Here is a 27,800-nt window from a genome sequence, read left to right on the forward strand (position 1 = left end):
CCCAACACTGAATTTGAACAAATTATTACATATTAAACCTTGTACTTTTGTATTTTATTTCATTTAAATGTTTTCTACATCACCTACCAGTTAAAAAATAGACATATAATAATAACATAATTCTCCACAGTAACTTTACTCATGGGACAGAACCTTTAAAACAATATTAATGGACTGAAAAATTGCCAACAGGCCAAAACAAATCAGATAAACTAAATCTTCAACAAGATACAGGATATATAAATAATAAATAGATCCCTCCCTCTTTCTCGGGCTCTCTCTCTCTCTCTCACTCAAGTTCAGGGTGACAGTATCGTCACAAACGCCGCCATTTTTGTTACGTCGCCGTTTTGCCTCTCTCCTCCCTGCGCTGAACATCTACAGTCACGGTAAGTTCAGTAAAATTAAGTAATAATAAGAAATTGTATTCCTGTTGTGAATTGCTTGCTTGAGTTAACCGTAATTAAACTGTGTACAGAAGCGCGGCGCCGAATTCTTCTTTTAAAATGGTGTGTTTCTCAAACATAGTTAGCCGTCTAACACTAAGCTGGCTAGCTAACTAGCCATTGTAGCTCATTAGCGTTAGCCGCGTCAGCCCCGTTAGCTAACATTATTCGATGTTGTTGGTAAATTAAACTCGTGGACTGGGTATTATGCTATTTTGGGGGGTGTAATGAAAAACAGTGTTTGTACGGAGAGCATAAATGTGGGATAATTTGCCCCAACAGTTAGATAAGTAGCGCCACTGGCGCCATAGCTCCTTAATGTTAGCCGTGTTCGCGCCACCTACCTGCCTATCAAACTAGCGCTAGGATGACGCAAGGGGCACTAGGCTCACACTTAAACTTTTTGCCTTGGCTTCCTCGTACATAGTTTTTTTTTGTTTGTTTGTTTTTTTTTTTTTTTCCCAGGATTACTTTTTGGCATATAGATACTATTATGCACTTGCACAGTATTTGGTGAATTACTTGCTAAATCATGATATGATATAGAAGACAAGCAAAGGATGTAAAAAAGTGCAAGATTGTATGATATTAATTTAATGTAAATGCTTAATTGCAGTGATCATTTGTCTGTACTTGTGAATTCGCACTGTTTCTGCTTAGAGGTAATAAAAAATGCATAAATCAGTGGCTTGTTAAAGAGTGATGCCACCATCTTGACCATTCCAGCTGCCCTCATATGTGTCTGACTTCCCCTTTTCACCTCGTTTAATGCTCTTTAGAGGGTAGATAACACAATGGACACTTTACAATTCTGTAATGTTACAGAACAGCTTCAACATTGTTTAGCTGTGCACTAATGGTCTCTGTGTCTTTGTCTCCTCTAGGAATGACAAATTTGTTTTCAGTTGACCAAGTCTGCTCGTGGTTGAAGGTCAATGGATTTGAAGACTTCATACCATCGTTCGTCGGTGAGCTGGGCATATGAATGACAGAGGTTTTCCAGTGCCAGAGATGTCCTGTTAAGACCCCAACTCACAAAAAGTGGCTGAAACATCTACAGCTTTACCATGAAAATGAAAGTGATTTTTCGGTAATCTGTGGACTTGATGGTTGTCCTCGACAGTATTCCAGAGTCAAGTCTTTAAAAAATCACATTCGCCGACATCATCATAATGATGTAAACTGTGATTCATCTTTTGAACAAGAGTTGAGTTCATTAACTGAGGATTCAAACCCAGACTCTACTGTTGAGGGTTCAACTTCAACAGTGTGTGATATTGTTAACCAGCTCACCGACTCTATTCAAAAACAGTTAGCATTATTCTGTCTTAAGTTGCAAGAAAAGCATATTGTTCAGAGAGCAGTACAGTCAGCTGTGATCAATGAGTTGGAGTTACTATTTAGTAATTTTCATCAAACCTATCAGGCTCTTGTTACCACTTGTTTAAACAATGTAAACATAGATATTAATAATCCACACCTAGCTTTGCTCAGAGAGACATTTTTGAAGTCACCAAGTCATTTCCTCCTGATGTTATGCATGATGTTTTAGAGGGGGTTATACCACTCACACTTAGGCTGGTGATCAAGGCACTGCATAAGGACAAACTTTTGACTGTTACTGAACTCAATAATCGCCTGAAGGATTTTAGCTTTGGACATAACGATATTAGGAACAAGCCACCACCTATTCCAGAAAAACTTTCTGCCAATGGCCATTTAATTGGCAAAGCTGTTGAGAAGTGGACATTGTTTCGCTTGATATCTTTTGTAATTGGAGATAAGGTTCCTACTACTAATAAGAACTGGCAGTTGTATCTGCTCCTGCGTGAGATAACTGAAATACTCCTAGCTCCAACAATTGGTAAAAGCTGGGTTAGCTATTTAGATTGTCTAATTGCACAATTCACTGCTAATTTTAAAGACCTGTATCCTGATGCTCTTACTCCAAAGGTGCATTATCTGTTGCACTATCCTCGTCTCATACTGGAATTTGGACCTCCACGGTCCAATTGGTGTATGAGGTATGAATCAAAACATTTGTACTTCAAAAAAGTGGCCCAGGTTATGAATAATTTCAAAAATGTGTGTTACTCGCTGCCCAAAAGAAATAAACTCAGACAGTGCTGGGAGTGGAACACTTCAACTCAATTTGTAACAGACACTGTACCTCATGAAACAACAAAAATCAGACCAGAAGACTTGCCAGAAACTGTATTGACCTACCTCAGGAATCTGCAAACAGTGCTAACGGAGGAGGATGAACTCTGGATGACAAAAGCAGTGACAGTGGACACTGTAAGATATTGCATTGGGGACTTTTTCATCATTGACGTTTTGGAGGGTGAACAAGTACCATTGTTTATGCAAGTCTTTAAGATACTGCATTTTCGGTCAAGCTGGTTTCTAATGGCAAGAATTTTTGCAACTGTGGCATTTTCCAACCATCTACATGCTGTTCATGTGAAAGAAACTGATCATACAGTCATACTGAAGCCTGGAGATGAAATGGACTTCCACCCCCTTGACTGTTACCGCTGTTCAGGCAATGATTATATTGCCCTTTTACATCGTCCATTCAAATCACAAGTTTGAAGGTAAACTAACAGACTGGAGCATCGCACACTTGATTTCTACATTTGTGAGTGAAGTAACGATCTTGGTTTGTGTGTGGACCTGCCTCAGGATGCTTTAGTTAGGGATACGTTTTATTTATTTTAGGATTTTAATAGAGAAATGTTGTTCTTCACAGCTCATGGAACAACCTCCACAGATTCCAATTACTCAAGTTGTATACGTTTTTCATGTCTACCACAGTTGAATTATTTTTGGTTAAAACTTGGCTAAATGTTCTTTTACTCCAAATAACAGTTTTAATAGTATGGAGAATAATACCAGTGTTGACCCTTTAACTGTGCCTCCATTAAGAAGTAGTACTGCAACAAGCCTATGGTTCATCTTAAGACTTATCTTTTGGCCGTCTTTCTTTTTCTGTCTGTCTTGCCCTTGTGTTCTGTCCCGTTTTTTGTCTATTGTCTATTTTTACTAGAGAATGAAATAGATGGCACAACACTTCTGGGATTATCAGAGCGTATGTGTGAGCGGATATTTCCCAAAATTAAGGACCAGGTGCGCTTCGTGAAAATCCTCAGCACCCTGAAAGAGTAAGCTAAAATTCATGTATTGACATTTGATTTTCCAAGTATGTGTCCAATATCTGGTGTAAGCAGTGAACATATAAACATTTTTATTAAAAACACTTGCCTGTACTATTGTCCTGTGTTAAAGACACATTGAAAAGTATTACACTGTCTCAAGGTGGCATTATGTAATTCAAGTAAGCTGACTTAATTTGGTAGTTAACTATTTTACTGGCAGGTAATATAACCTTTTTAATTTAATTTTGTTTTTGTATTTACTTATGTCAACAGAACAGAAATGAATGAAGCGCTGCCACATGAAGAACCAGATGTGCCAGGAAAACCCACCATAGGATATTTTCAACTTAAATTCCCACAGTTCCTTGTCAATGCTTTGAACAACGAAGATCCTGACCTGAAGTCTCACCAGCGAAACAAATGCAAAAATGCACTTGTACAGGCCCTCTATGACACACTGAGCACTCAGGCCATGTGAGTATTGACCATAATCCTGTGGTGCCTATTTAGGTCTTTTTAAAACCAAAAGGTCATATTTTTAACATATATACTGTATTGTTTTGTTTGGGAGTTAATCAGGACTGACATAAACATAAAACTTGTGTGGCCACTAACTTAACTTACATCCTACCTACCTCCGACTATCACAAAGTGCACACAATCCCACTACTTGAAGTACACTGGTCAGAGAAGTCAGAGGTGCACTTAGTTGTGTGGTGTAACCGTGCGTTCACACCAAACGCGATGGACGCGATGACATCGCCCGTATCGCGAGTATTGCGTCGCTCGACACATTTGTGTCACATTTGTGGTCATCGCTTCAATCGCTTCATCGCGCTGACGCAATGCACCTCCCGCTATTTTCTTCACATCCCGCTCGTCAACCATGGCTGAGTTAACAACCATAGCTGCGCTTTATCTGTTGTATTTGGATCGGAAACCCAAACGCCGCCATGTCTGGGTTCATGATATCCTCCGCAGACGCTCACAGCTGGGTGAATATCATCACCTCCTCCAGGAGCTGCATCTGGATGACGGCCGTTTCCAGCGGTACTTGAGGCTGACGGTGGCCCAGTTTGAGGACCTCTTGGCCCGGATCGGTGCGAGGATCTCCCGCATGGACACCAACTACAGGCGCTCCATTCCAGCTGCGGAGCGCCTGTCCATCTGTCTCCGGTTAGTTTCTTATATAATTTCTTGATTAAAATGGACTAAATACATAGAAGAAAGTGTTTCTGATTAAAACAAACTGTTGAAAATTGTTTGTCCCCGCCCCCCCTTGTAATTTTCTGGAACATGAACAAAGCTCAATACAAAATATATAGAAAAAACCAACATAGATAATCAAAAAGTATGAAAACAAAACAAATGAATGACTTCTATCTGTTCAAAAAGTATAAATTTGAGTCCTACCCTTTCTAATTTCATATCATATAATAATAATAATGATAATAATAGTCATTCAAGTATAAATGACTTATCAAATGTATCAAATATATGCATATATATATATATATATATATATATATATATATATATATATATATATATATATATATATATATATATATATATATATATGTCAATATTATATCATTATTATTGTGTTACAGCTATTTAGCTACAGGTGACAGCTTCAGGACCATTGCCAACAGCTTCCGCGTCAGAGTGTCCACTGTCTCCAAAATAGTCGATGACGTGGTCAGCACTATCTGGGACAGCCTGGTGGACGACTTCATGTCTGTGCCCACAACAGATGAGTGGAGGTCCATTGCTGGGAGGTTTGAGGAGCGGTGGAACTTCCCTCTCTGCTGCGGAGCAGTGGATGGCAAACACGTGGTGCTGAAGGCCCCAGCCAACTCGGGGTCTCAGTTCTACAACTATAAGGGAACTTACTCTATAGTTCTCTTGGCAGTTGTAGATTCTGAGTACCGCTTCCGGGTTGTTGATGTCGGAGGCTATGGGAGGAGCAGTGATGGCGGCATTCTGGCCAACTCAGCCTTCGGCCAAGCGCTGAGATCTGGCACCCTCCATTTGCCTTCTGACCTGCCCCTACCAGGAGCTGAGGACAGAGGACCACAGCCACGTTTTTGTTGCGGATGAGGCCTTTCCTTTGCGCAGAAACATGATGAGGCCTTTCCCCGGGTGCCTTCTTCCCAGAGAGCGTCGCATTTTCAACTACCGTTTGTCCAGAGCACGGATGGTTGTTGAGAACGCCTTTGGGATCCTGGCATCACAGTGGAGAATGTACCGACGTGCTGTGGAGGTCCAGCCAGAAGTCGCAGAAAGGTGTGTGAAGGCAACCTGTCTTCTCCACAACTTCCTGCGACAGACAACTCCAGCAGCTGCAGTGCTGGGGAGCGTCCCAGGTGGCGAGGTGGAGCCTTTGCCAGGGCTGGGAAGACTTGCGTCCAACAATGCAGCAAGAGAGGCCATCAGGGTGCATGAGACCTTCACCTCCTACTTCACCAGCGAAGGAAAGGTCCCCTGGCAGGAAAACATCTAGTGCACAAGCACCCCAAAATGGCTCTTTTAAGAGCCACCTACAATTCCAACAGAGCAAAAGTCCTGCAATATCAAAATATTATTTTTAAGTGCCATTTTTGTTGTTGTAATACACTACCGGTATGTTCTCATCATTTTAAAAAAACTTTACTTAACCAATACGTGCCATATCTTCAATTTATATCATATGAGACAAAAATTTGTTATATGATCATTTTATAATAAAATTTAACCTCTTAACGGAATTGAATGTTATTTGACATATGTACATTATCAACTAGAAAAAGTGGGAAAGAACAAAAAGAACGTAAGTAAAGTAGTTTATATTATACAAAATATATAAAATATATAAAATGTTTACAGACAAGATGTAAAATATACAATACACATATATATATACACACAATACTTGTGTGTATATATATATACACACTATATCAACAAGGCTAGATCCTGTCGCTGATCCTTGTATGTGAAAACATACTTGGTTATCTGGTTCCTTCCCTGAAGAGGTTGTCACCCAATTAGCTAATCAGCTACAGGTTCCAGATTCAGAGTGTACGTGCTTGCTTCATAAATCATTTTGTGGATTTGAAATTTTACGTATTCTTTTTTTTGGGGTGACAACCTCTTCAGGGAAGGAAGCAGGCTGTTGAGGAACTGTGCATGGTGGTGGAGCTGGTGCTGGAGGTGCTGTCTGCTGCCTCTCAAGTGAGTTGATGAGGAGCTCCTCTATCCTCATCCTCCTGTTATTTCTCTCCCTGGCTCCCTTCCGGCACCTCCAGCCAGCTGAAAATTGAAACACAAACATGGGAATCAAAAGTGTCAGGCAATCAAAAAGTATAAACTTGATTCCGCTTATGTTATAGCAACTTGCAATCTCATTTGTACAGCCCATTTTTTACAAACAGTTTGTCTCAAAGGGCTTTACATGGCATCATAACCACATCCTCTGTCCTTAGACCCTCACATCGACTGAGGAAAAACTCCATAGAAAACCCTTTTAACAGGGAAATGTTAACAAGAGCTTCTGGTGGGAGGAAAGGCAGGGAGAGCAGGCCAGCTTAATGGGAGGACTACATGGCAGACTGGTATGTACATACCAGTGGCAGATCCACCTTCTCCTGAGGGGCCAGCAGCAGGGCCTCTGGCAGCAGCAGAAGGGCCATCAGCAGCAGAGTCCGGAGTGGCAGGAGGAGGAGCACTGCCACTCTGCTCATCTGAGGACTGATCTGTAGTTGTGACATACATAACTTACTGTATTTTTTTATTTGAAAGATATGTGAATGATTTAGTTCATTCCAGTTTATGACAGTGGTCAACATTTTGCTATACATACCTCTATGAAAATCACAACATAATTTTCTTACCTTATCTTACCAATTTCTAACATTTTCCACTCTAAATATAATGCAAGGTGTTTTATAATCCTCCAGGGTGTATTGGGGGGAAATATACATTGTTGTATATGTGTATCATGTACTAGTCAACCAACCTCCGTGCTCAATCTCAACTGATGATGGCCCTGCTGCTGCTGCCTCATCATCTCTCTCCTCTCCCTCGACCACCATGCTTTCCTCTGCGGCCCCGTCTTCCTCGACCCCCCGAGCCATATTGCCACTAGTTTCCCGGGGTGCAATGAAGGGGTCGAGGAAAGACAGGACCGCAGAATACTTCCATTTCTTGACTTGCCCTGCTGCTGACCCACTCCTTTTCTCTCCCTCTTTCTTCCTCTCCCTGAGGTATGTATCGCGGAGGCTCTTCCATTTTCTCCGACATACTTCCACTAACAATGCATAACATTAGAATCACTTTACGGACAAGATAAACAAATCAACAAATGCTAACATGCTTACATAGGTAATGTAGCCTGACAGTCTGCTGCAATGTGAATTCATGCTAGTGCTAACCGTTGCTAACATAGTCATATCCGATAGCTGTAAACAACCTAAATATTCACAACTTACCAGGAAGCTGTACCTCCTCGCCGACCTTCTTCCAGGCATTATCTTTTTTTGTTCTGTCCCGGTAAAAGTAGGACGATGTATCATAAAGTTCCGTGTGTCCACAGACAGCCACAATAATTTTCTCCTCCATTTTTTCAAATGTGCGTCTGACGTAACTACGTCGGTGGCGTGGGTTGGACATCAACGCTGATTGGATGTCGCAGCACAGCGTCACGCGATGTCGCTTGAAAAGTTCAAATTTTTCAACTTCAAGCGATGGACGCGATGGATCGCGTCCATCGCGTCGCCCGATGCAGCATCGCGTGTCATCGCGCCATTTACATTGACTTTGAATGGAAACTTGTGGCGTTCATCACGTCCATCGCGTTTGGTGTGAACGCACGGTGAGGCTTGGGCTAAACACGTCCCCTCTTCTCAGAGTGACACTGAGGCTCTGCAATATGAGCTGAAAAAGACCAAGAGGATCGTGCAGAGGGTGAAAAATTACCTCGAGTAACAGGGACCCTCAACTCAAGCTGGAGGCCCTGCAGAGAGAGAAGAAGGCCCCTACAAGGAGAAGTTGAGGCATGAAGTTGGAGGTCAAGGTTGAGAAGCAGCTGCGCACTGTGGCTGAAAATAACGTGGAGACAACCATTCATTGTCTCAAAGTGCAGCTCTTTGATAAAGACACGGCAGAGGTTGAGGCTCACTCTAAAGCAGAAGATCTGGAAACAGGTATTGCTTTTGAGAAAGCTCAAACAGAGAAGCTGAAACAGAAGGAGGACGCAAAGAAGACTGTGGAAAGATCCCAGGCTTCCCAAAAAGCCCAGCTGGAAGAAGTCAGAGTGGAGAACAGCAAATTCAGAGCTGCCCTTAAAAGGGCAGAAGATCAGCTGGAGACGGAGCGCCTCCGTTTCCTTCAAGAGAAAACCTAGGGCGGGGGATAAATGGCCTAAAAATTTAAAATTTGGAAAATGATTACGCCCACTTCAGGGATGGTGCATTGGGTAATTTGGGAGATATTTTGTTTTGGGAGTTGGTACCTATCATGAAATAAACCCCCCACCCCACCCAAAAACTAAACCGGACATGTTTTTTTCCCCCACTTTTTCCCCCTTTTATCATTAAAATTAAAATAAAATCTTAAGAGAACACTTTGGTTCACCTGTCAGATGTTGCAAAGTTCTAATATAATAAAGTACATTTACATAATGCATTGTGGCTCCTGGTTGACTGCAAGCAAACCGTTGAAATCCCCAAGCAGACAATCACATTCAGCACACCATCAGACAAGCAGTTAAACAGAGTTGTCGCAGGTATGTTTTTTCCTTTTTAACAAAATTATATGATAATTTAGCTTTTCATCCAATATTAGGCATACTTTTAGCTTGCTAGCTGTTAAGAATGTAGCTCAAACTAGCTAGCTAGCGGTTAGTTCCTTGACACCTCAAAGTAGCTAGCAAGCAAGCTGAATGCTACAGTTAGTTGCCTGACAGCTCAAACTAGCTAACTAGCTTAGTGCAACAGTTGATTTGACATGTTTTTGCTCAAATTAGCCAGCTAGCTTTATTATAAAATAATTACTTAGCTAACTGTTACATTAGGCTAAAGCAGTAGACAGCACCGAAGTAATTAACACTCTCCTAGACCTAGTGCTTGGAACTTAATCTAATTTAGAATATTTATCTTTTTCAGAGAAGTCACATCAGTCTGATGACATAAATCATCAAGCATGGCAGAGCCCAGACGCATGTCCAAAACTAGATCTACCAGAAACATTTATAATGCAGATACCGACTTTCCTCCCTCCAAGAACTTCCAACCACCCACAAAACTCCCCACACTGCAGAGTGTCATAAGCATGATATGGTACCACCTGGAGATGGGCAATGGGAGAGTGACTACAACCATGGCAGCACGGGAAGTGGCAAAACAGGTCTACGCCAAGTACGACCACGACACTGTGTTTTGTGTTTCCTTGAGTACCATCCAGAGGAAGATAGAAAGGATCTGGGAACAGTTCAGTGAGGGCAGAAAGAGGTATGGACAGACGGGGAAAGAAGACTCACTGGCTGTCCAACAATACAAAGAGTTATTTCACACAAAGTCTGAGCTCTTTGATGTATTTGCCCACGACCCTATACAGTGGCAATCACTGGAGAAAGAGTGGTGTGTAAGCATGAGTGAGATGGAGTACAAATACTATGAAGACCAGAAGACAGAGCGAAGGATGTTCTGTACCAAAGGTGTGGACCCTGTCTGGTACCATAGCATGATGCGAACCCAAAGGTTGACGGAGAGGAGCGAAGAGTACCAGAGGAAGAGAGACCAGCAGTTCTCATAGCAAACTCTGGACCACATCACAGATATCTTGATTGAAGCTGGTGAGATATCCAGCTGCAGCAGCGATGAAGAGACAGAGGGCACACCCCCAAAGCGACTGAGACAGATGTCTGAGACTGACACACAGCTTCAAAAGGAGGGTGAAGTGAGTGAGGTGCGAGCAGAACCCAAGGGAAGGAAAAAAATCTTCACGGATGTTGCTGAACTAGACATGGATGAAGATCCACTACCAAAAGAGTTTCAACACATACGATTGTCCGAGAGAAAAGTCCGGGATGAGTTCTACACAACTATAGCCAATCTCTCAGGAAAGGGACTTTCTATCAGTGAGGCGAGCTAAGCTGTGATTGAAGTAGGCAACACTATGTTTGGACGAAGCTGGAAAAGTGCTGGGGAATGTGATGAGATCTTTGACAAGGATACAGTACCAAGTACTAGAAGCATAAGGGCAGCTCTGCAGCAAATTTAGGTGCAAAGTCTGTGTCTAGTTGTGGAAAAGCTTGAGGAGGAGAAGGACAAGGGTAAAATGATCACACATGCATCAGACAGCACCACAAAGAAAGTTGTAGGCCAGTTCATGGTACAAGGGCTGCATGTGGGTCAAGACAGCCCATTTCCTCTGCCTATCTTACCCATCCATCGAGAGACCACTGAGGACATAGCAATGCAAGTGGATACGGGGTTCGAAATACTGGCGTCGGTCAGAGGAGTCAGTGTGGAGGATGTTTATAAACTTGTCGATGCACATATGACTGACAGTACAGAGCACAACAAAGGGTTTTCAAAGCTGTTGGCAGAGATGTACAACTTGGAAACACCAGCAGGGCAGATCTTTTGTGGCACCCACACTACACTGGGCTTCAGCAGTGCCATGAATAAGGTGATGCAGTTGGTGGAGGCTGATATGAAGATGGAGCAAATGCTATAGAGTTTCATGGTGGATCTGGATGTAGACAGCAAGAATGCCAGTGTGGCTGGATAGGCACTGGACATGTGCCTCAAGTTGGTGGCTCCTGAGTATGCCCACAAACCCTGGAACCGCTACAGGGAAGTCCTCCTCTTCCTTGAGCAAAGGCAGGTATCCAGTGTGCTGTTTTCCTACAAAGACAGCAGGTTTGGGTGTCTCTCCAGGGCAGCAGCAGTCCTGCTATACCACTTTGGCCATCTGACAGAGTACCTGAGCCAGAACCCTCACATCAACAACCGCCTGGCCTGCCTCATCAGAGAAGTGATGGAGCTTCCCTACCTCAAGGTTGTCCTCGTGGTGTTTGCCTGCATGGGTGTGCACTTGGTGGAGCCCTTCTATGCCAGAACCATAGAAAAAGATGCTACCCATACTCAGCTCAGGGAGTTCTACAAGGGACTGCATACAGGCTTGGGCCAGCCAATCAGCGACAACTACACTACATTCACAACACCTGAGTATCCTGTAGTGTCTGACAAGCTGTTCAGTGGTGTAAAGAAGACCTACACAGAGGAGGTCCTGAACTCAGTGTCAGACGTGGCTGCCGAACACTTGGATGAAGTGAAGAACCTGACAGGTCTCATGCAGCCCCACCTGCAGACTGTCCTGGCCAGGCAGAGGAGGGACTATGGGATTGATGAGGAGACCTTGCCAATGGACTACCCTGTGAGTGAACAGGCTAGTAACATTGATGACACCCCTGTGCACAACATTGGGATGGAGAGACAATGTGGCAAGGTGGACTACAGACTGAAGAAGCTAGGCACACTGAACGCAGTCAGTAGGTCAATCATTTTACAGAAGAGCCAGGAGCTTTAGGGATGGACAGATTCCGTCCTTCAGAGGTTTCAAGGCAGCAGCCCAAGCAAAAAGAGAGGTTGAACTCAACTGGAGTAAACTCATGAAGGCGAAATTCAAGAGGGGGGCAGACCAAAAACAGGAGATGGCTCAAAGAAAGGAGAGGAACAGACTAGACTGAAATCTAGAGGTGGCCCCTTCACTGACAGTGGGGAAGTTGACAAGTTCCTTGTGGATGAAAGTCTGAACAACAATGCAAAGCTGCAGAGGATGAAGCTTGAGGTTCAGTTTGCCAGAGAAAGTACCACGCTTCTGCCTAAAGTTGATCCTATCTTCAGAATCCAGGTGACACTGCCCAGTGGGAAGAGGAGGATGAAAACAGCACAGGAGTTTGGAGATGCTCTCATGGCATACCTGGGCAAGAGGAGTGATCGAACCACACTGGAATATGCAAAATTGCAAGAAAGTCTAGAAAGGCTGGCACCTGGACAGGAGTGACAGAATAACACAAGAAAAATGTGAGGTGCTACTTATGGCCGACAAGTTCAAGTTTTTTCCATGTCAATGTGGCTGAATAAAAATGATTTAACTGTTTTGTATTTGAAATAAAATTCTAATCAAGTATTCCATATGAGTTTAGTCTTTGAGTATTAGCAGACTGTAAGAATAGTGAATGCATACAGGGTGGAACAGCCAAAATAAACGCTCTTTTTGTGTTCTTATTTTAATTTTAAAGAGGGATGGGGGATTATTTTCAAGATACAGAGTTACTTTGAGGTGTAACAGTTCTTCTATCTATAGTGTTTATTAATTCCCAAATGGGTTTGAAAGCATTTATTCAACAGTATAGAGGCAAACAGTAAGAATAGCTTATGCATACCAGGCGGAATGTGCAGAAAATGCCACTTTTTGGGTTCTTTTTTTCATTTTCATTTCCCCCCACTTGAGGAAGAAAACATCCACCTCAAGGAAACACTGAAGGAGAAGGAGGAAAAACTACAGAATGACCATCTTCAGTGGCAGCAGGAGAAAACCTCCCTGAATGAAAATGAAATGAAATGAGCTTGTGGCTGCTCTGAAAGAGGTTGACCTCCAGCTGGAGAAGAATCGTCTCAAGTGGCAGGAGGAGGCCAAAGACGACCTGATGAAGACTCTGCAGGAGAAGGAACAAGAGATGGAGATGGTGGAGACCTGCATGAAGGCCCAGCAGGAAGAACTGGAGAGAAAGGTCACAAAAAAGAAAAGGAAGTGGTACAGGAGATTCTTCTAATGCCCACCTGCAGAACTCCACGATCATTAAAAAGGAAAAAAAGAACAGATTAGACTTTACACCAGGGAGATGAGGCCAAAATATCCTCACTTTCCTGGTGCGAAACTCAAACTGGTCCTCACAAAGATACAAACACACACCCAGCCATCCAAGGAAGGGGGATCTCTTTTTGAATTGCCTCTCCTGAGGTTTCTTCACATGTTCCTCACATTGTCCTGAGGTTCATGGGGAGTTTTTCCTCGTCTTCTTAGAGAGCTCGCGCTGATCTGGATCTGTGAGGCCGATTGAAACACCTCCAGCTACACAAAGGTTCTCCTCTTCATTTGGGCATTTAAAATAAAATAAATATAAATACATAACAATAATGTCTATGTTATAGTAGCCTATGTTGTATTTAAAAAGTCCCATATCATAATTTTAATTGCTATTTAAAACTACTTTTGATTATAAGTCAGAATGTATTGATGTAGTGATGTTGATTCAGAATTGTTTGTTGCTTTATTAAAGATAATAATGGTAGAATTTGACCTGTATGTACACTTTCTTTCATTTATACAAATGTAACTACTGGCCGCCTCACGAGGCGTCTGGCCCTGTGCTAGCTATGCCACGCTTGCTAACCCCTTTGGTGTTTCCTTTCTGATATCCCAAATTAAATATTTTTGAGGTGAGAGATCCTGCATTGTACACGTGTTATACCATATAAAAAAACATCATATAAATATTTTTTATATATATACATATACAAATTTACAATGGCTATTTCATGTTGTAAACTTCATATATCCAGAGGATTTCACTGTAATGAATTGTTGTAAATTTACTGTGGCTTTACAACAGTATAACACTGTACTTCATAATAATTGTAAAATACCATAAAATATTTATCCCACACATGTAAATTAACAGTTATTTGGGTCAGTTAAGCAATAACAATATATAACTGTAATTTATCAGCATAAAACAGTATTTCAATTTGGAAATGCACACTTTCATCCCTTTGTAACTCCAGTCACTTTCCATCATCGTCATACTGATTATTGGAGACAAATATTTCTAGTTTCATGATAACATTTTTCAAATTAATCGAACATCTCATACAAATCATTTTTGAGTGACAAGTTCTGTCTGGCTGTTTCTGAGCTTGACTATAGACAGCACAGCTTTCGGTGTGCAGTCCATATGGATTTGAAATTGGCTTTGTCCAGTATTGTTTTGCATGATAATTTGCTGGCCCTGTGATAGACTGATAGATAGCTAGCCCAATGTCAGCTGGGATTGGTTCCAGCCCCCTCACAACCCGGTTCGAATAAGCGGTATAGATAATGGATGGATGGATGATAATTTGCTGTTGACATGTCAGATACTGTTCCATGAGGTTAGATTTTTAAAATCGGCAAAGAAAGTGCTGTAGCTCAGGGATTGTTAGCTAGTTAGCATGTTTTTTCTAGATCTTTCATTAAACTGTTCTGTAAGGTACCTTAGATACTTCCTTAGATACTCAACTGAAGCCAGTAACGTCGACTTTATGAGTTACACACCCACTGCAGGGTGAAGTAGCTGACTTGTCATTGGTCACGACCAATTGCTAGGATACACGCGTTCTGTGTTTGGGTAGTGTAACAACGGCCTGACAGGCTGAGAGAGAACAGGAGGGTGTCTTTAATGATAGTGAGTTTAGTGATATTTCCCTCCCATAGATTTGACTGAATTGATTCTCAAAAATACGCAACAAAGCTCGTGCCGCATCAGTTCAATACGGAACAGCTCCGGATATAATGGGATGAGTCAGCATGTTACACAACGGTTGGCGACCCCAGTGACACCACGCTGTAAAAATACTCCATTACAGGTCCTGCACTCATTCTGGTGCAGAAGAAAGTAAACGTTTTATTGTCATACATCATAGGAGCATAAATGTTGATGGAAAAAAAAAAAAAAGCAGCACTTTAAAGGAGCTTTTTGTAAGTTTTGCGGATGCTACATAGCTAACGTTAGCATCAGCAGCTGTTTACTTAGCAGTCTAGAAGAAATGTTGTGAGTCCAGCATCAAACTTAATTCATTTACTCACCAAGAGCTGTTTCCCATGTTTTGCTTCTATTTCTATCACTTCTTTTCTCCTACTGAAGTTAGCATGCTAACCAGCTAGCTCCGGTCTGTATCACTTCTGACACTGAGTCACTGTAGCATCCAGCCTGCCCCGAAGAAGAAACTGCTCAGAGGGTTAATTGTAACCTGTTGTATTTTAAATGCAACAATGACTGAAACGCTTGACAAGACTGGTAAGGTAACAACTGATCATGCTAACATTGGCTATGTAGCATTAGCAAAACTGACAAAAGGCTCCTTTAATGTTGGAGCTGGTTGAGGTTATCTGAACAACAACATACTGTCAGGAAAGTTAAGTCTTTAATATATCATGACTTATTAACTGATCAGCTCAATTCATTTACTTTTGACATTTAGTGGAATATTAGCAGCCTCTTATAAAATGTTTATCAAAAATTTGACATGGAAGTGTCAAGAACAACACACTTGCGAAGGTAAGCGGAGAGCGGAGGGACCATCTGAATCAGATGACGATATATGTTTTAAGCAATCATATATAAACAAATCCTGACTTTAAGTTGAAGAGAAGCCATCTGACTCCTTTGAATGCACTAAAACTGACTTTTCTATCCTGCTCACACACAAAATATAATTATATCTAAATGTAAATGATAGCCATTTTTTTGGATTTAGTAATAAGTAGTAATAAAAGCCTTATTTCATCAAATTCTCTGAATAAATTACATAAATGAAATTCATAAAACACATATTAACACTGCTTAATTTCAACTGTAAAAACTTATTCCCATCTGTGAATCTCTGTATGATTAATGAAATTAATTAAGTGATTTGACACACTGAACACTTTGCTGGATGGTGTTTTTCTTTTAAAGGAAAAGAAAGGATTTGCTCTTCAACTTACCATTAACCAGTCATAAACTTCAGTTTTCAGGAGGCGGCCTGAAGCTCAGACTACACTACGACAAAATGTCAATGTCATGTTTTCCTTAATATTAAAAAGAAACCTTTTCATGGCTTTTAAATGTGGAAACTAGTGTAGATAATAAACTGTGTCTGTGCACATGTGACTTACTCCCACCTCTTCTTGATGGAGGTGAGCCATCGTTAATGAAACATGTTACACTGGTGATTTTTCCTGCTAAGTCAAAAATGTCTGCTGTGAAAAAGTTTATTGGGCTCTCAGCTTTATGCAGCGAAACCAAGGTCTTGTGTGGGCAGGTGTTACTGGGTCTGTCTCTCTCTCCACATACAGAGAGAGTAGGAAACTAATAGAAACTCGCATGGAAAACAGAAAAAGGAAGCGAAAATAAATGATCAGTGAAATGAAAGTGGAGACTGCTGTAATCAAATGGGGATACTCTTTATGGTAGGTTTTTAAGGTAATTTCTTGGGGAATTTTAGTTTGTTTTTATTCACTCTCAATTTTTATTTTTTATTGTATTTTTATTTTTAAATTGATTTTCATTCTTTAGAGATTTGGCTACATTTTTATAGAAACAAATATAATCCTATCAGAGTTACATTATGTCACAGCAGGTGTATGGTGTTGATAACTGCAGAGTCCCTGAAATAAACCACCACTGTCCTGGGTTTACTGGAGTGGTGGTGGTCCCTCAGTTTTCATTTGGAGATACTGACAGTTTGTCATCGCTGCCATCTGTAGGCAAATATCTGCACAGCGCCTGCATCACAACACACCATCACTGCACCTGAACTCAGAGAAAAGACCACAAGAGTAAAAGTATTTATCCATTTTTTTCTGTTTATTGTCAGGTATAATAACTTGTACATTACAAAGAATGACTTGTAGAACAAAAGGGGCAATGCTATACTTTGAATAAATTAACAGGTTTGCAGAGTATTATAATTGGGTTAATAAGTCACACTGGGAATGCAACACTGTGTGAGTGACATGAGACTGGACGAATGGTAAGGAAGACTTAGGGTGATCCCTGATTGTTTCGCCAGTTTGTTTACTGCACTACTGAAGCTGGACACAGGGGAGGCGTCACAGAGCTGCTGCTGTCTCTGCTGTATACATAAAGTTACGTATATCCGTCTGAAGCCTGTAACCAGGCGACCTTCAGAAACATGGTGCAACCCATCATACAAGGGGTTAGTGTACGTGGTGTCTGGAAACATACAGTAGAGAGAATAATGGACTGTCCTCCCCACAGAGGGAGATGTTTTGGTTCTGCTTCAGGCTGGTCCCTCTCCTCTCAGTACAGGCAGAGCCACAATTGCTTGCATTAAAATGAACCATTACTATAGGTAGGGGGATACCATGATAGCAGTTGTGGGAGTAACCGTGGGCGAAGACTCAGTTCCACCGGCTAAAATCAGAGCATCTTAAACACACAGCAGCAAATCTACACGCTGCTCGCTAATCTGAAATAATCCTTTGCCACAACAAGAAACCGACTGTGCGTAAAACATGGGAATACATCCGCAGCAATCTCGTCTTCAAAGCATCATCCACCTGCTTTCCAGCTCATGATGATAAATAAATTAAATAATAAATAACCCAATAAATAAATGAATAAATACAATAGAGCCATAAATAGCTGTGGTCAACACAAATGTGTGCATGGAGGCATTTTGCAGACAGTTTTCCTGTACAGCACCATACAGCATGAACAATTACCTCACTGGTCATTGCAGAGGAGGTACGTGTACACACACACACACACACACACACACACACAGACTCACACACACTCAAACAGGATTAGCAGAATCAACATAATCTTTTTAACGGGGAAAAGAGTACAAGTACATAATACATGTTTTCTCTGTATGCAGGTGTCTGACATACTGTATAGGTCAGAGGTCAGAGGGAGCACAGATGCACCCTGGCATCTTTCATTTCGACAAAGACTCTCTCCCACGAGCAGCAAGTCTCTCCTGATGCATCATGCTAAACAAACCTCCTCAAACTATATGGAATATACAGTGCATAGTTTACAAAGCCAGAACTTAAAGGAGTTTACATCTATACAGACAAACCTATACAATACCATTTTCATCATAAAAAAAGTTCCTGTTTTTTCTTTTCTTTTTTTCTTTTTTTTTTTTTTGCTTCCTATTTCATCTGTCAACTTTTCTTTTGTTCTCACTTCTGTTGATCTCTGTGCTTCAGTGAAATGGAAGTCTTTGGGGAGATGAGTACATGATAAGGGGAAAAAAATGTCTCTGAAATGTACAGTAATTGATGTGTCCTCATTTTGTCTTCCACTCAACGCCTATTTTTAGGATGTTTCTCTCTCTCTCTCTCTCTCCCCTTCTCTCTCTCTCTCTCTCTCTCTCTATATATATATATATACTTATATATTAGTATAATGTAAAGTTTCTAATGAATTCATTTTTGGTTGTTTTGTGGAAGAAGAGAAAGAAAGTGCTAACATACAGCAAGATTTGTTCTTTGGGCTCTACCAAATGAATTCTTGACATGTGGTAACCAATTATCATGAATACCTTGGACATGTGAAGACATGAACAGTGACACCCAATTTCATAGCAATGTGCTCTATCATAATACATTTCCCCTCTTTGATCCAGGCTCTGTGTTAGAGAGGGTTATTGGTTGTGGGTCGAGGAGTTTGAGCCCCAGACTGTAACAGCGGTGCGGCCACTGTTGAGGGCTTGGTAGAGATACACAAGTGAACTGGAGCACAGTCAATTAAACAGGACTTCTCGTCTGCTTGTTTTTCATTTCCCCTCCTGTGCTGTGCATTCAGAAGCCGGGGCTGTCATAGCTGCTGCGGCTGTAGTAGCTGTGGTGACTGCGGGAGCGACTCCTGCTGCGGCTCCAGCTCCGGCTCTGGCTGCGGCTCCGACTCCAGCTCCGGCTCCGGCTCCTGCTGTGGCTCCTGCTGTGGCTCCTGCTGCGGCTGTAGCTGCTGTAGCTGCGGCTACGGCTGCGGCTGGACCGTGGCGGGCTGCTGTCGTAGCTAGATGAGGAAGGACTGGGCCGGTAGTATGGGATCGGCCGCTTCCGAGCGCTGGGGATGGGAGAGAAAGGGAGGATGAAGTGTTAGCAGTTATCTTAGACAAAGACGACAAGTGTGACGGGTTAGTGTCAGTGGGATTTTAATATGTGTTAAATGAACATCTGATGCTGATGTCAAACACGCTCAAGAGCAAATCAGTGAAGAGAAGGTTTCAGAAGTGGTAGACTTAAGATCAGTACAGGATCTGAAAGAGAGCAGCTATATGGGTTAAAAAAAGCTGTTCAGACACACACACACACACACACACAGACAATATAACTGCACACACACATGTAGAATAGAAAAGCATGTTGTTAGTTTAAGCTTAAGCTTAGATTGCCTTGTTAAGAGCCACTCTGGAGGTGCTTCCTGTAAGATAATTAGCTGTTAGCTCCCAAAACAACCTCTTCTTCTCAGTGGACGCCAACACCCAGAAAAAATCGACAGTCAACAGTGCAGGGAGAGATAAACACTATCAAGGTATCCCTGCTGCTACAAGGTGTGCTCCACCTTGTCATTTCAGCAGCGTTGTAGATAACTCCGCCTCAGCTATGGTCTTCTGTATCAGCCATGGAAATCCACAGGCTGTGCAGTGGGGGGTATCTACTTAAATAAACCTTGATAGCATTTTAATCTCTGAATCCCTGTGTTACAACATTAGTGCGTGACCGCAGTGGGGTGCAGCATTAGAGTTGGTGTGAGTTTCTCTGTGTCAGTTTCAGGGAGGAGATGAAGGAGCAGAGACAGGACAGAGAAAAACAGGAGGAGGCCAGGTTTACTCAGGGGAGCTCTGACGGTTTGCTGTTCAGCCAAGCTTCAGGGGTCAGACTAGAGGGGTCCTGCTGCACGGCAACTGTTACCAGGGTAACTAGCCTGCAGCAGCTCGGTTCAGCAGCATCCTGTTGTCTTGGCATCAGGACCTTTAGGAGCGGAGTAAAAGATGACAAGGTACACACATTTCACCCATGTCTGTTCACACTTGTATGAGAAAACAGAGGTAACTCTTATTCAAACATCAGCAGAGGAGGAAACAAGACACAAACAAGCTCTCAATATGGAGGAGCCTTGTAAATGGTCATAAACCAGTTCACTGAGATCAGACCAAACAAACCAATTGAAATGAATTCAATACATATTTGACTTTAATCGTTTAATCATTCTTAATTTCGATAATCTTATAGAAATTATATTCTATGTGTACAGTATCTTGTAGCTATTTATTGTCTTATTGTAATATAGATATATAAACTAAATATAAGCTATATTGTCTAAATATTAACTAAATATAAACTATTACTGTTATTAGTTAATATCTAAATAAGCTGCAAAATGTATGCATCAATATGATATTAAAACTGAAGGAAACAGCTGAATTCACTATGAAATGTGTGTGTATGTGTATATATATACACACACACACACACACACACACACACACATATATGTATGTATATATAAAGCAGGAAAAAGTGTTCACGTTTTGTGTTTGCTTGAAGAATGCCTGACCCAAAATCTACCAAACCAAACAGCCATATAATCACTGCATCCATCCTGCAGTTTTTTTTTATACTCTACACAAAAGATTTAAAGCATCTGAATGATTTTTAAATCCTTCTGTTGAGACTTAGAGCAGGAACAACTTCCTTCATTTTATTCATTTTGCTTGTCATTGCAGCAATTTGGAGCCATAAAAGAATGACTTACTCCCTAACAATGCAGTGCTGTAAAATGATGGGAAATGTTCTACCTGCAGAGAGCAACATATATTAAAGTGTGTCATGCTTAAGTGCTGTTAATTCCAGACACATGAAAATAGCTGAACATAAAATCTTAACGACAAACTGTCCCACTGGAGCCTGTTTCCACAGGCAGCTCCGCTGTGAGGTAACTCTGGGCGGTCTTGCTACCTGGTGATCCTGCGGGCCTCCATGAAGCTGGGTGAATCTCTCCTCCTTTTGCGGATGGGTGAGTAGCTGCGTGAGCGGCGGCGAGCCCGGCTGTCGGTGTCGGAGCGGTTGGGGCTGTCCCTCTCTCTGCAGGGGACACGGGACAACACCAGGACACATCAACACACGGGAGCAGAATGAAAGCACACGGTGAGAGAGGGGGCGGTGCTTCACCTGGAGTTGTTCTGTCTGCTGTGCGGGGACTTGGCCTTGCTGGGGCCTCTGTCTCTGGATGCAGAGTGTGAGGACGAGCGCCCGCTGCTCCAGGAGCTGCTCCGCTGCCGGAGGCTGGGCTTGCTCCGAGACTCCTCTTTCTTCCTGCCCGACGTGTGCGAGTGTCGCCCTGGAGAAGCCGACGGGCTCCGGTGGTGTCCCTGGCCCCGGCTGGAGCGGCGGTGGCGCTTGGACGAGTGGCCTCCTTTCGTCCTGAGGTCATCGACAGAGAAAATGTTAGATAACTCTGCCAGAGGCAGCGCTCAAGTTGAACTCTCCAGGAAAACGTGGGCTACTGAGGGCTCACTTTCTCTGGTGACGAGAGGTCCTCCCTCTGTGAGTGTGGTTGTGCTGGGAGTGGGCTGAGTCGCTGCTGTGGGCAGGGGAGTGGGAGCTCTTGTTCTGGCCTCTCTGGCTCCCTCTCCTCCCTGGCGTCTGGGCTACGGAGCTCCCTACAGCCGCGATCCTGCCGTCCGCACTCCCAGCCTCTCCCGCTGCGCACGTCGGCCCCGTTTGGCTCCTGCTGGAGGCGCTGTGGAGCTTGTGCTCTCTGAACAGAGTGGGCTGGATGCTTGCAGAGCTAGCAGTCAGCAGATGGAGCTTCTGCAGAGAAATGATGACCAACAGAGGAAAAAAGAAAGAAAAAAAAAGAAAAAGGACAAAAAGAGCATTAGAGTGTTTTCTGGTTGGTGATTGAGTGCTACGGTGTACTTGCCAAAAGAAGGTAAACATCTAAAAGAAAGAGATCTAGGTTTTCTCCATATGGCTTATAGATAGTCCTCTATGGTGCAGCGCATGCAATACTTGGCATGCAAAACCATAATGAGTTGAAGAAATCATAATCGCAAAAACAAACAAACAAACAAAAAAAAAAACTAGGAAGAGGAGGAAGAGAGGAAAAAGTAAAAACAAAACTGTGAATCAAATAAGTTTAAGAGCAGAGGCAGAGAGTACAGAGCTACAGATTTTGTAGAGTAGAAAAAGAGGACTTCTTCAGTTATTTTAGTAATGGTTAAACAAAAAAAAAAACAAAACAGAAAGAGAAGACAACTTGACAGAACATCACAGAAATGGAAGGAACAAAATAAAGATCACAATTATTGAATCAATCGAATCAGAAAACAAATCGTCTGCTACTCAATTTTCTCTTTCTGGATATTTTTTCCTGAAGACAATTGCTGAGATGTGAACAGCGACCCATTTTCTTTGTTTTTTTTAATGGTTACTCTTGTTTAACTCCCTTCTGGTTAACATCCACTTACCAATAAAGTGGTATTCCCTCCTTTAGTAGGTAAGGTATGAAGAAAAGGGAAAAGTGGGGCAACATAAGTGCATCATTAGATTCACAAAATGCAAGAGAAAAAGACACAAAACCCTTCCCTGCCAGTGACTCATGAGACAATGCATGGAAATCAATGGAAAAGAACTCAAAAGCAAAGAGGAAAACCACAATGTGCAGGGCGTCCCTCACACAGAGAGTAAATCCTCTGGGCCCAGTCACCTTTCTAAACATCAGAGAGCAACTGGCTGGCGAGAGTTACAGGTATTTTCTTCACCTTTTCCCTCTCCATGTCGTATCTACCACGGGGAAGGTGTTATTTTACTGCCTGACACGTTTACAGGATAACTACTTTAGCATTTACTGGTTGCAATCAGTGTTTGTGCTCATGGACTCCTTGATACGAGACACTTTCAGTTATCACAGAAGTTTCCAGTATTGTCGTTCCAGGGAGTTGTTGCTACATAACAACAGAGTGTGTTACTGAGAAGTTACACACTCAACCAGGTTCAACCACATTTTACGGCAATCAAATGTTATTTTTTTTTGGTGGGGGTGAATGATGTAAGAGAAAAGGCACAGGTCAGTGAAAAGTCAGTGAAATTGCATTGAACTGGTAAAACTGAAAGAATGTGATTGGATCCTTTGCTGCTTGACAGTGAAAATGTATTTTAAGTGTCATTAATAGGCTCGATTCCCTTGACGCTAGTATTTTTCAGAATTACCACAGTATTATGGGATAAGGCCAGAAAGATTCTGTGTTTTCCTTATTGTCAATAAATCCCATGACAGACCAAAATCAACAATGTATTGATCCTACCACGATAGCATGACAGATAGTGAATTCCCCTGTGCTATAGAGCTCCATTGTTTCCAAAAACTGTAAAAAAAAAACAGTGTGTCACACCTGTTCCTTCATTACCATGAACACACACACACACACACACACACTGTAGTTTATTTTAAGGCAATATACATTCATATAGATTATCCTGGTTCTGTAAATAACTCACTAGAGCACCAAATATGTATCAGTTTGCTATTGGTCCCCAACAAAAGCAGCATTTACTCCTGTTTGACTGACATACACTACATCAGTCCAATATTTTGGTAATAACTGAAACATCTCATCCCCTATGGATTGCCATGAAATGCTGTACAGACGTTCATGGTTCCCACATGAGGAATCCCAATGACTTTTCTGTCCAATACTTTGAGTTATGATCACACCCCTGCAAAATGAATGACACTTCCATCAGCCTCAGTTGTACTTTGTCTTTAATGCTAATTAGCAAACGTCGCTAAAACATGCTAAACTAAGCTGATGAACATGGTAACATTACACCTGCTAAACATCTGCATGTTATAATTGTTGTCGTTGAGAGCATGTTAGTATGCTAACATTAGCATTTAGCTCACAGCACGACTGCACACTGTAAGTACGGTCCCACAGAGCCTCTACTGTGGCTGTAGGAAAATAAAAATTTTGCTTTCTAAAATATTCCATCTGCTGTAGGAGCTCAGAGGTTTGTGCCACAGACAAAGAGGGGAAGACATCACATTGTTGGTCTAGGTCTTTGCGAGGGATTTGTTAATAGAGAGAAAAACAGAATAATGTCAGCCTTATCCTTTAAACTGTGTATGGTAGAGGGTGGTGATAATATATTCAAAACCCCTATTTCAAGCATATGAAAAAAACAGACCTTGGATAAGTGATAAGGTAAGAGATTAGGGATTCAAACATGATGCACTGTTCTACACTGCTCATTCCAAGCAGGTCAGAAAAGAAGAGGGTAAATCTTCAAAAGGCCTTTTATGTGAAACCAAACACAGCTGGCTCTTCTGCATGCATTATCATGTGCTGTCTGCTTTGTAATCTAAGATACAGCAAAAGCGCCGACTGATCCTTGCAGAAAGAAGAGCCGTTCTCCACTAGGGAGAAGACAACTAAGCGGTATAATAAGAAAACACACAACCACTGGTGTTTATGACAGTTGTTAGAAAAGGTCGTGGAAATCAATATGGTGAAAATCATAAGACGAATGTACTAATTCACCAACAAACAGAGAGATGCTGGACAAACAGTAATGCATTCTACCAAAAACAGAAAGAAAATAAAAATGGAAAGAAATGGACCTGGATAATAGAACGGGATATTGGACTTCAGAATGAAGTTAAGGAGGAAAGAGAAAAACCAGAGCTCTACGTAATCCAATCTTTCAAGAGTCAAATCATAATTGATGAAGTCAAATTAATTTGGTTAAAGACCATTGGTAAACAACAGAAAGAGAGAGAGAGAAAGAGAAAGAGAGAGAGAAACATTGACGTCACTCAGGCTAGGGTGCTTGTCACATTCTCATCTGCATAAAGATCACGTGCGTAGGCAAAGCATTACCTACCTTCCATTTCAATCAGTGACACGTATGCAATATCAACAAAAAAGGAAAGAAAGAAAAAAGAAAAAAGGGAGAAAGGAATGTTCTCCGCAGCGAAATGGGAAAAAGACAATGACCTCTTTTAGTATCAAAGCTACATATTTAGTCCAGAGACTAAGGAGAACTAAACAAACCAAAAAGTAGAAAGAAAATAGAGGGGAGAAAAATAAAAAATCCACATGGAATTTAAAATCAAAGTAAAATTAGAAACAAAGGATGAATCTAAAACCTACATGATTTGCTTTGTCTTTTTCGCTTGTACAAATGCAGCCATATTTGTATCAAAACAGGGTGGGTGGAGGGGTAGAGGTAAGCGGATAGAGTTAATTGTCATATTAGTGGACATCCATGTAGAGTAGAGTAGCTGAAGGGAGGAAGAAGGAGGAGGAGGAGGATGAGGTGTGGGGTTGGGGAGGGGGGGGGGGGGGGGGGGGGGCATGCAGAGCTGGCAGATATGAAAGATATGTGGGAAGAAAAATGCCAGGACAACAAGAGTGAGACGTGAGTCACACAGGACACAGATGACAAGGTAGGAGAGGAGGAGACGGGGGTAGAAGAGTGTTGGAGGGGGCAGTCACTGCTAAGATGGACAACTAAGAGACTAAGCACATTTGAAAGGGACCCCAGTCACATTTTGGCCTGGGTCTTCTTCAGCAGCAGCACTTCTCTATTCTGTACTTTTTTGGACGTCAGCCCAACTTTCTTCCAAGCGATCTTTTTTAAATTATATATAAACACAGGTACGGTGAGAGGGAGCCTTAAGGAGCTTCATCAAATCTGCTGTTTAAATTCTTAAAGTGAAGAGGGAGCTTGCATTCAAAATGGCTTGGGTCCCTTTTAAAATAACAATCATGTTAATAAAGGTGTGAGTTGTCCTAGTTATTTTCAAGAGTGCGTGTACTTGTGTTTCAAGTGTTTGAATAAGTCTTTTAATAATGAGCAAGAGGATGACTGGCCCCATTCGGGACTATCTCAACAACTGCGTGGGAGACAGTTTCAGATGCTTCCCATAGACAATCTCAGGAAAGTGTCTGTGTGCTGCTCTTGTTAAAGACACCTGTATTTACAAAACCAGTTAGTCCTCATCCTTGTGGACTTGTGATACGGCCTTGGATGGTCAGTGTCTTCAGTCTTCTGAGTCTGTTCTTTTTATTTATTTTAAGGGGTTCCTCATCCACAGTTGGTGGCAGTTTGAAACAGGTATAAAGACGTTTGATTTCTGCTGTGGTTGGACAACACATTCCATAGACTAGCATAACCCGGCCCTAAGTGGTTGGTTTGGCAAATACACATCTGCTTAAAGGTCCCATATTTAACTCTTTTCTGGTGTTTTATTTTAAGTTCTGATATCCATAAGAAGATATATTTGTAGTTTTAAGTACCAAAACCATCTCACTGTAGTTTTCTATCTCCTCTCTCAAGCTTCTCTCTGGAGTTCTAGCAAGAGCTAGTCAGCGAGCCAATCAGAAGAGAGGATCTGAGCCTTTCTTCTGAGTAATCTAATAAAAATATAGCAGATTTCAGGTAAATATTGAGAGAAAACCAAATCCTGCGAGGCTAGACAGATGGGCCAGGCTTGGGGCACGGCTGGGGGCGGTTGACTGCTTTGTTGTGACATCACAAAGTTACAGAAGTCCTGATGACTCATTTTAAGGCTCAGTTTCTAAATACAGACTGTGTGCATTTCTCCGTGGACTGAGGCTTTTAACCTTCCCCACCTCCGATAAAGAGCAGCGCATGGCTGCTTCCATAAGTTTTTCTATGGGAAGCATCCGGGAGTGTCTCCCCTGCAGTGGATGAGACAGTCCCAAATGGAACCAGGGGACGACTACAGGAACACAAACTGAGCTGACAGATAGAAAACCAGAGCTGCTATACAGAACATTTGCTAAACCACACAACTGCTGTAGCAAAATCAGACTTCAGTTAGATCCAGGATCTGTCACACATGACCATCCTCCTGTGCAAAGATTTCATTTTGAGGATTAATATGACATATTTTAGCCTTTGGTGGAGATTAACAAGAGTGGGGCAGCATCAACCTTATGCTGCAAAGATGCTGTTAAAATATGCGAGCCAATTAAATGCTCCTGTTTCACTATATCCCACCTGAATGGCTAAAAAGAGCATGATCTAACAGACATCCGTTCTCCACTGGCCTGAACAGATAGGCTACAAACAGAACGTCAGGGACAGAAGAGATACTGCCACTTAGGGGCAACATGCACATCGACATGGTAAAGTAAAGCAGTAGAGAGGAGCATGTGTTTAACCCCTGGTGCTTTGGCAGGAGATGTTGGACGTCTGGAGGAGAAGAGGATCTATCACTGAGCAGAGCATGTGCTTGAGAAGAAAGACAACTGTATTGACAAAAAGAAACTATTTCACGTACCCAGTTAACCTACTTGGTCCAGTTCCAAAGCAAATGAGTGCTTTT

The 27,800-nt window shown here is 42.0% G+C and overlaps 3 protein-coding genes across 6 annotated transcripts in view; 1 reads left to right on the forward strand and 2 right to left on the reverse strand.

The window, feature by feature from the left end:
- Positions 1-98: 98 nt before the first annotated feature.
- On the forward strand, positions 99-5,859 carry LOC139607468 (uncharacterized). Of its 3 annotated transcripts, XM_071460349.1 has the most exons (6): positions 99-389; positions 1,331-1,414; positions 3,496-3,610; positions 3,878-4,078; positions 4,586-4,780; positions 5,218-5,859. In XM_071460349.1, the coding sequence occupies exons 2-6, from the start codon at positions 1,333-1,335 to the stop codon at positions 5,705-5,707; spliced, it is 1,083 nt and encodes a 360-aa protein (XP_071316450.1). In that variant the 5' UTR covers positions 99-389; positions 1,331-1,332; the 3' UTR covers positions 5,708-5,859. The 3 variants fall into 3 exon arrangements, with proteins under 3 accessions (XP_071316450.1, XP_071316448.1, XP_071316449.1); XM_071460347.1 differs by lacking the exon at positions 99-389 and having other exon boundaries at positions 396-1,414; XM_071460348.1 differs by lacking the exons at positions 99-389; positions 1,331-1,414 and adding an exon at positions 1,955-3,043.
- Positions 5,860-6,120: 261 nt separating this feature from the next.
- LOC139607470 (uncharacterized) lies at positions 6,121-8,504 on the reverse strand. Its single transcript, XM_071460351.1, has 4 exons — positions 8,077-8,504; positions 7,605-7,895; positions 7,213-7,341; positions 6,121-6,898 (listed from the first exon to the last, which is right to left on the reverse strand). Exons 1-4 carry the CDS (start codon positions 8,255-8,257, stop codon positions 6,681-6,683), a joined length of 819 nt encoding a protein of 272 aa, XP_071316452.1. The 5' UTR covers positions 8,258-8,504; the 3' UTR covers positions 6,121-6,680.
- A 10,047-nt stretch (positions 8,505-18,551) lies between these two features.
- srrm3 (serine/arginine repetitive matrix 3) overlaps positions 18,552-27,800 on the reverse strand; it is a 72,229-nt gene continuing 62,980 nt past the window's right edge. The window contains exons 11-14 of one of the 2 annotated variants that reach the window (XM_071460353.1): positions 21,957-22,252; positions 21,611-21,862; positions 21,398-21,523; positions 18,552-19,502 (exon numbers count right to left, since the gene is read on the reverse strand). In XM_071460353.1, coding sequence (XP_071316454.1) covers positions 19,235-19,502; positions 21,398-21,523; positions 21,611-21,862; positions 21,957-22,252 — 942 coding nt within the window. In that variant the 3' untranslated portion in view covers positions 18,552-19,234. Of the gene's footprint in view, positions 19,503-20,272; positions 20,411-21,397; positions 21,524-21,610; positions 21,863-21,956; positions 22,253-27,800 lie in introns of those variants that run through there. The other variant, XM_071460354.1, reaches the window with a different exon arrangement.

This window comes from Trachinotus anak, unplaced genomic scaffold, assembly GCF_046630095.1.
Source record: "Trachinotus anak isolate AG129_WGS33_773 ecotype Australia unplaced genomic scaffold, CSIRO_AGI_Tana_v1 ptg000024l, whole genome shotgun sequence".
NCBI lineage: Eukaryota > Metazoa > Chordata > Actinopteri > Carangiformes > Carangidae > Trachinotus > Trachinotus anak.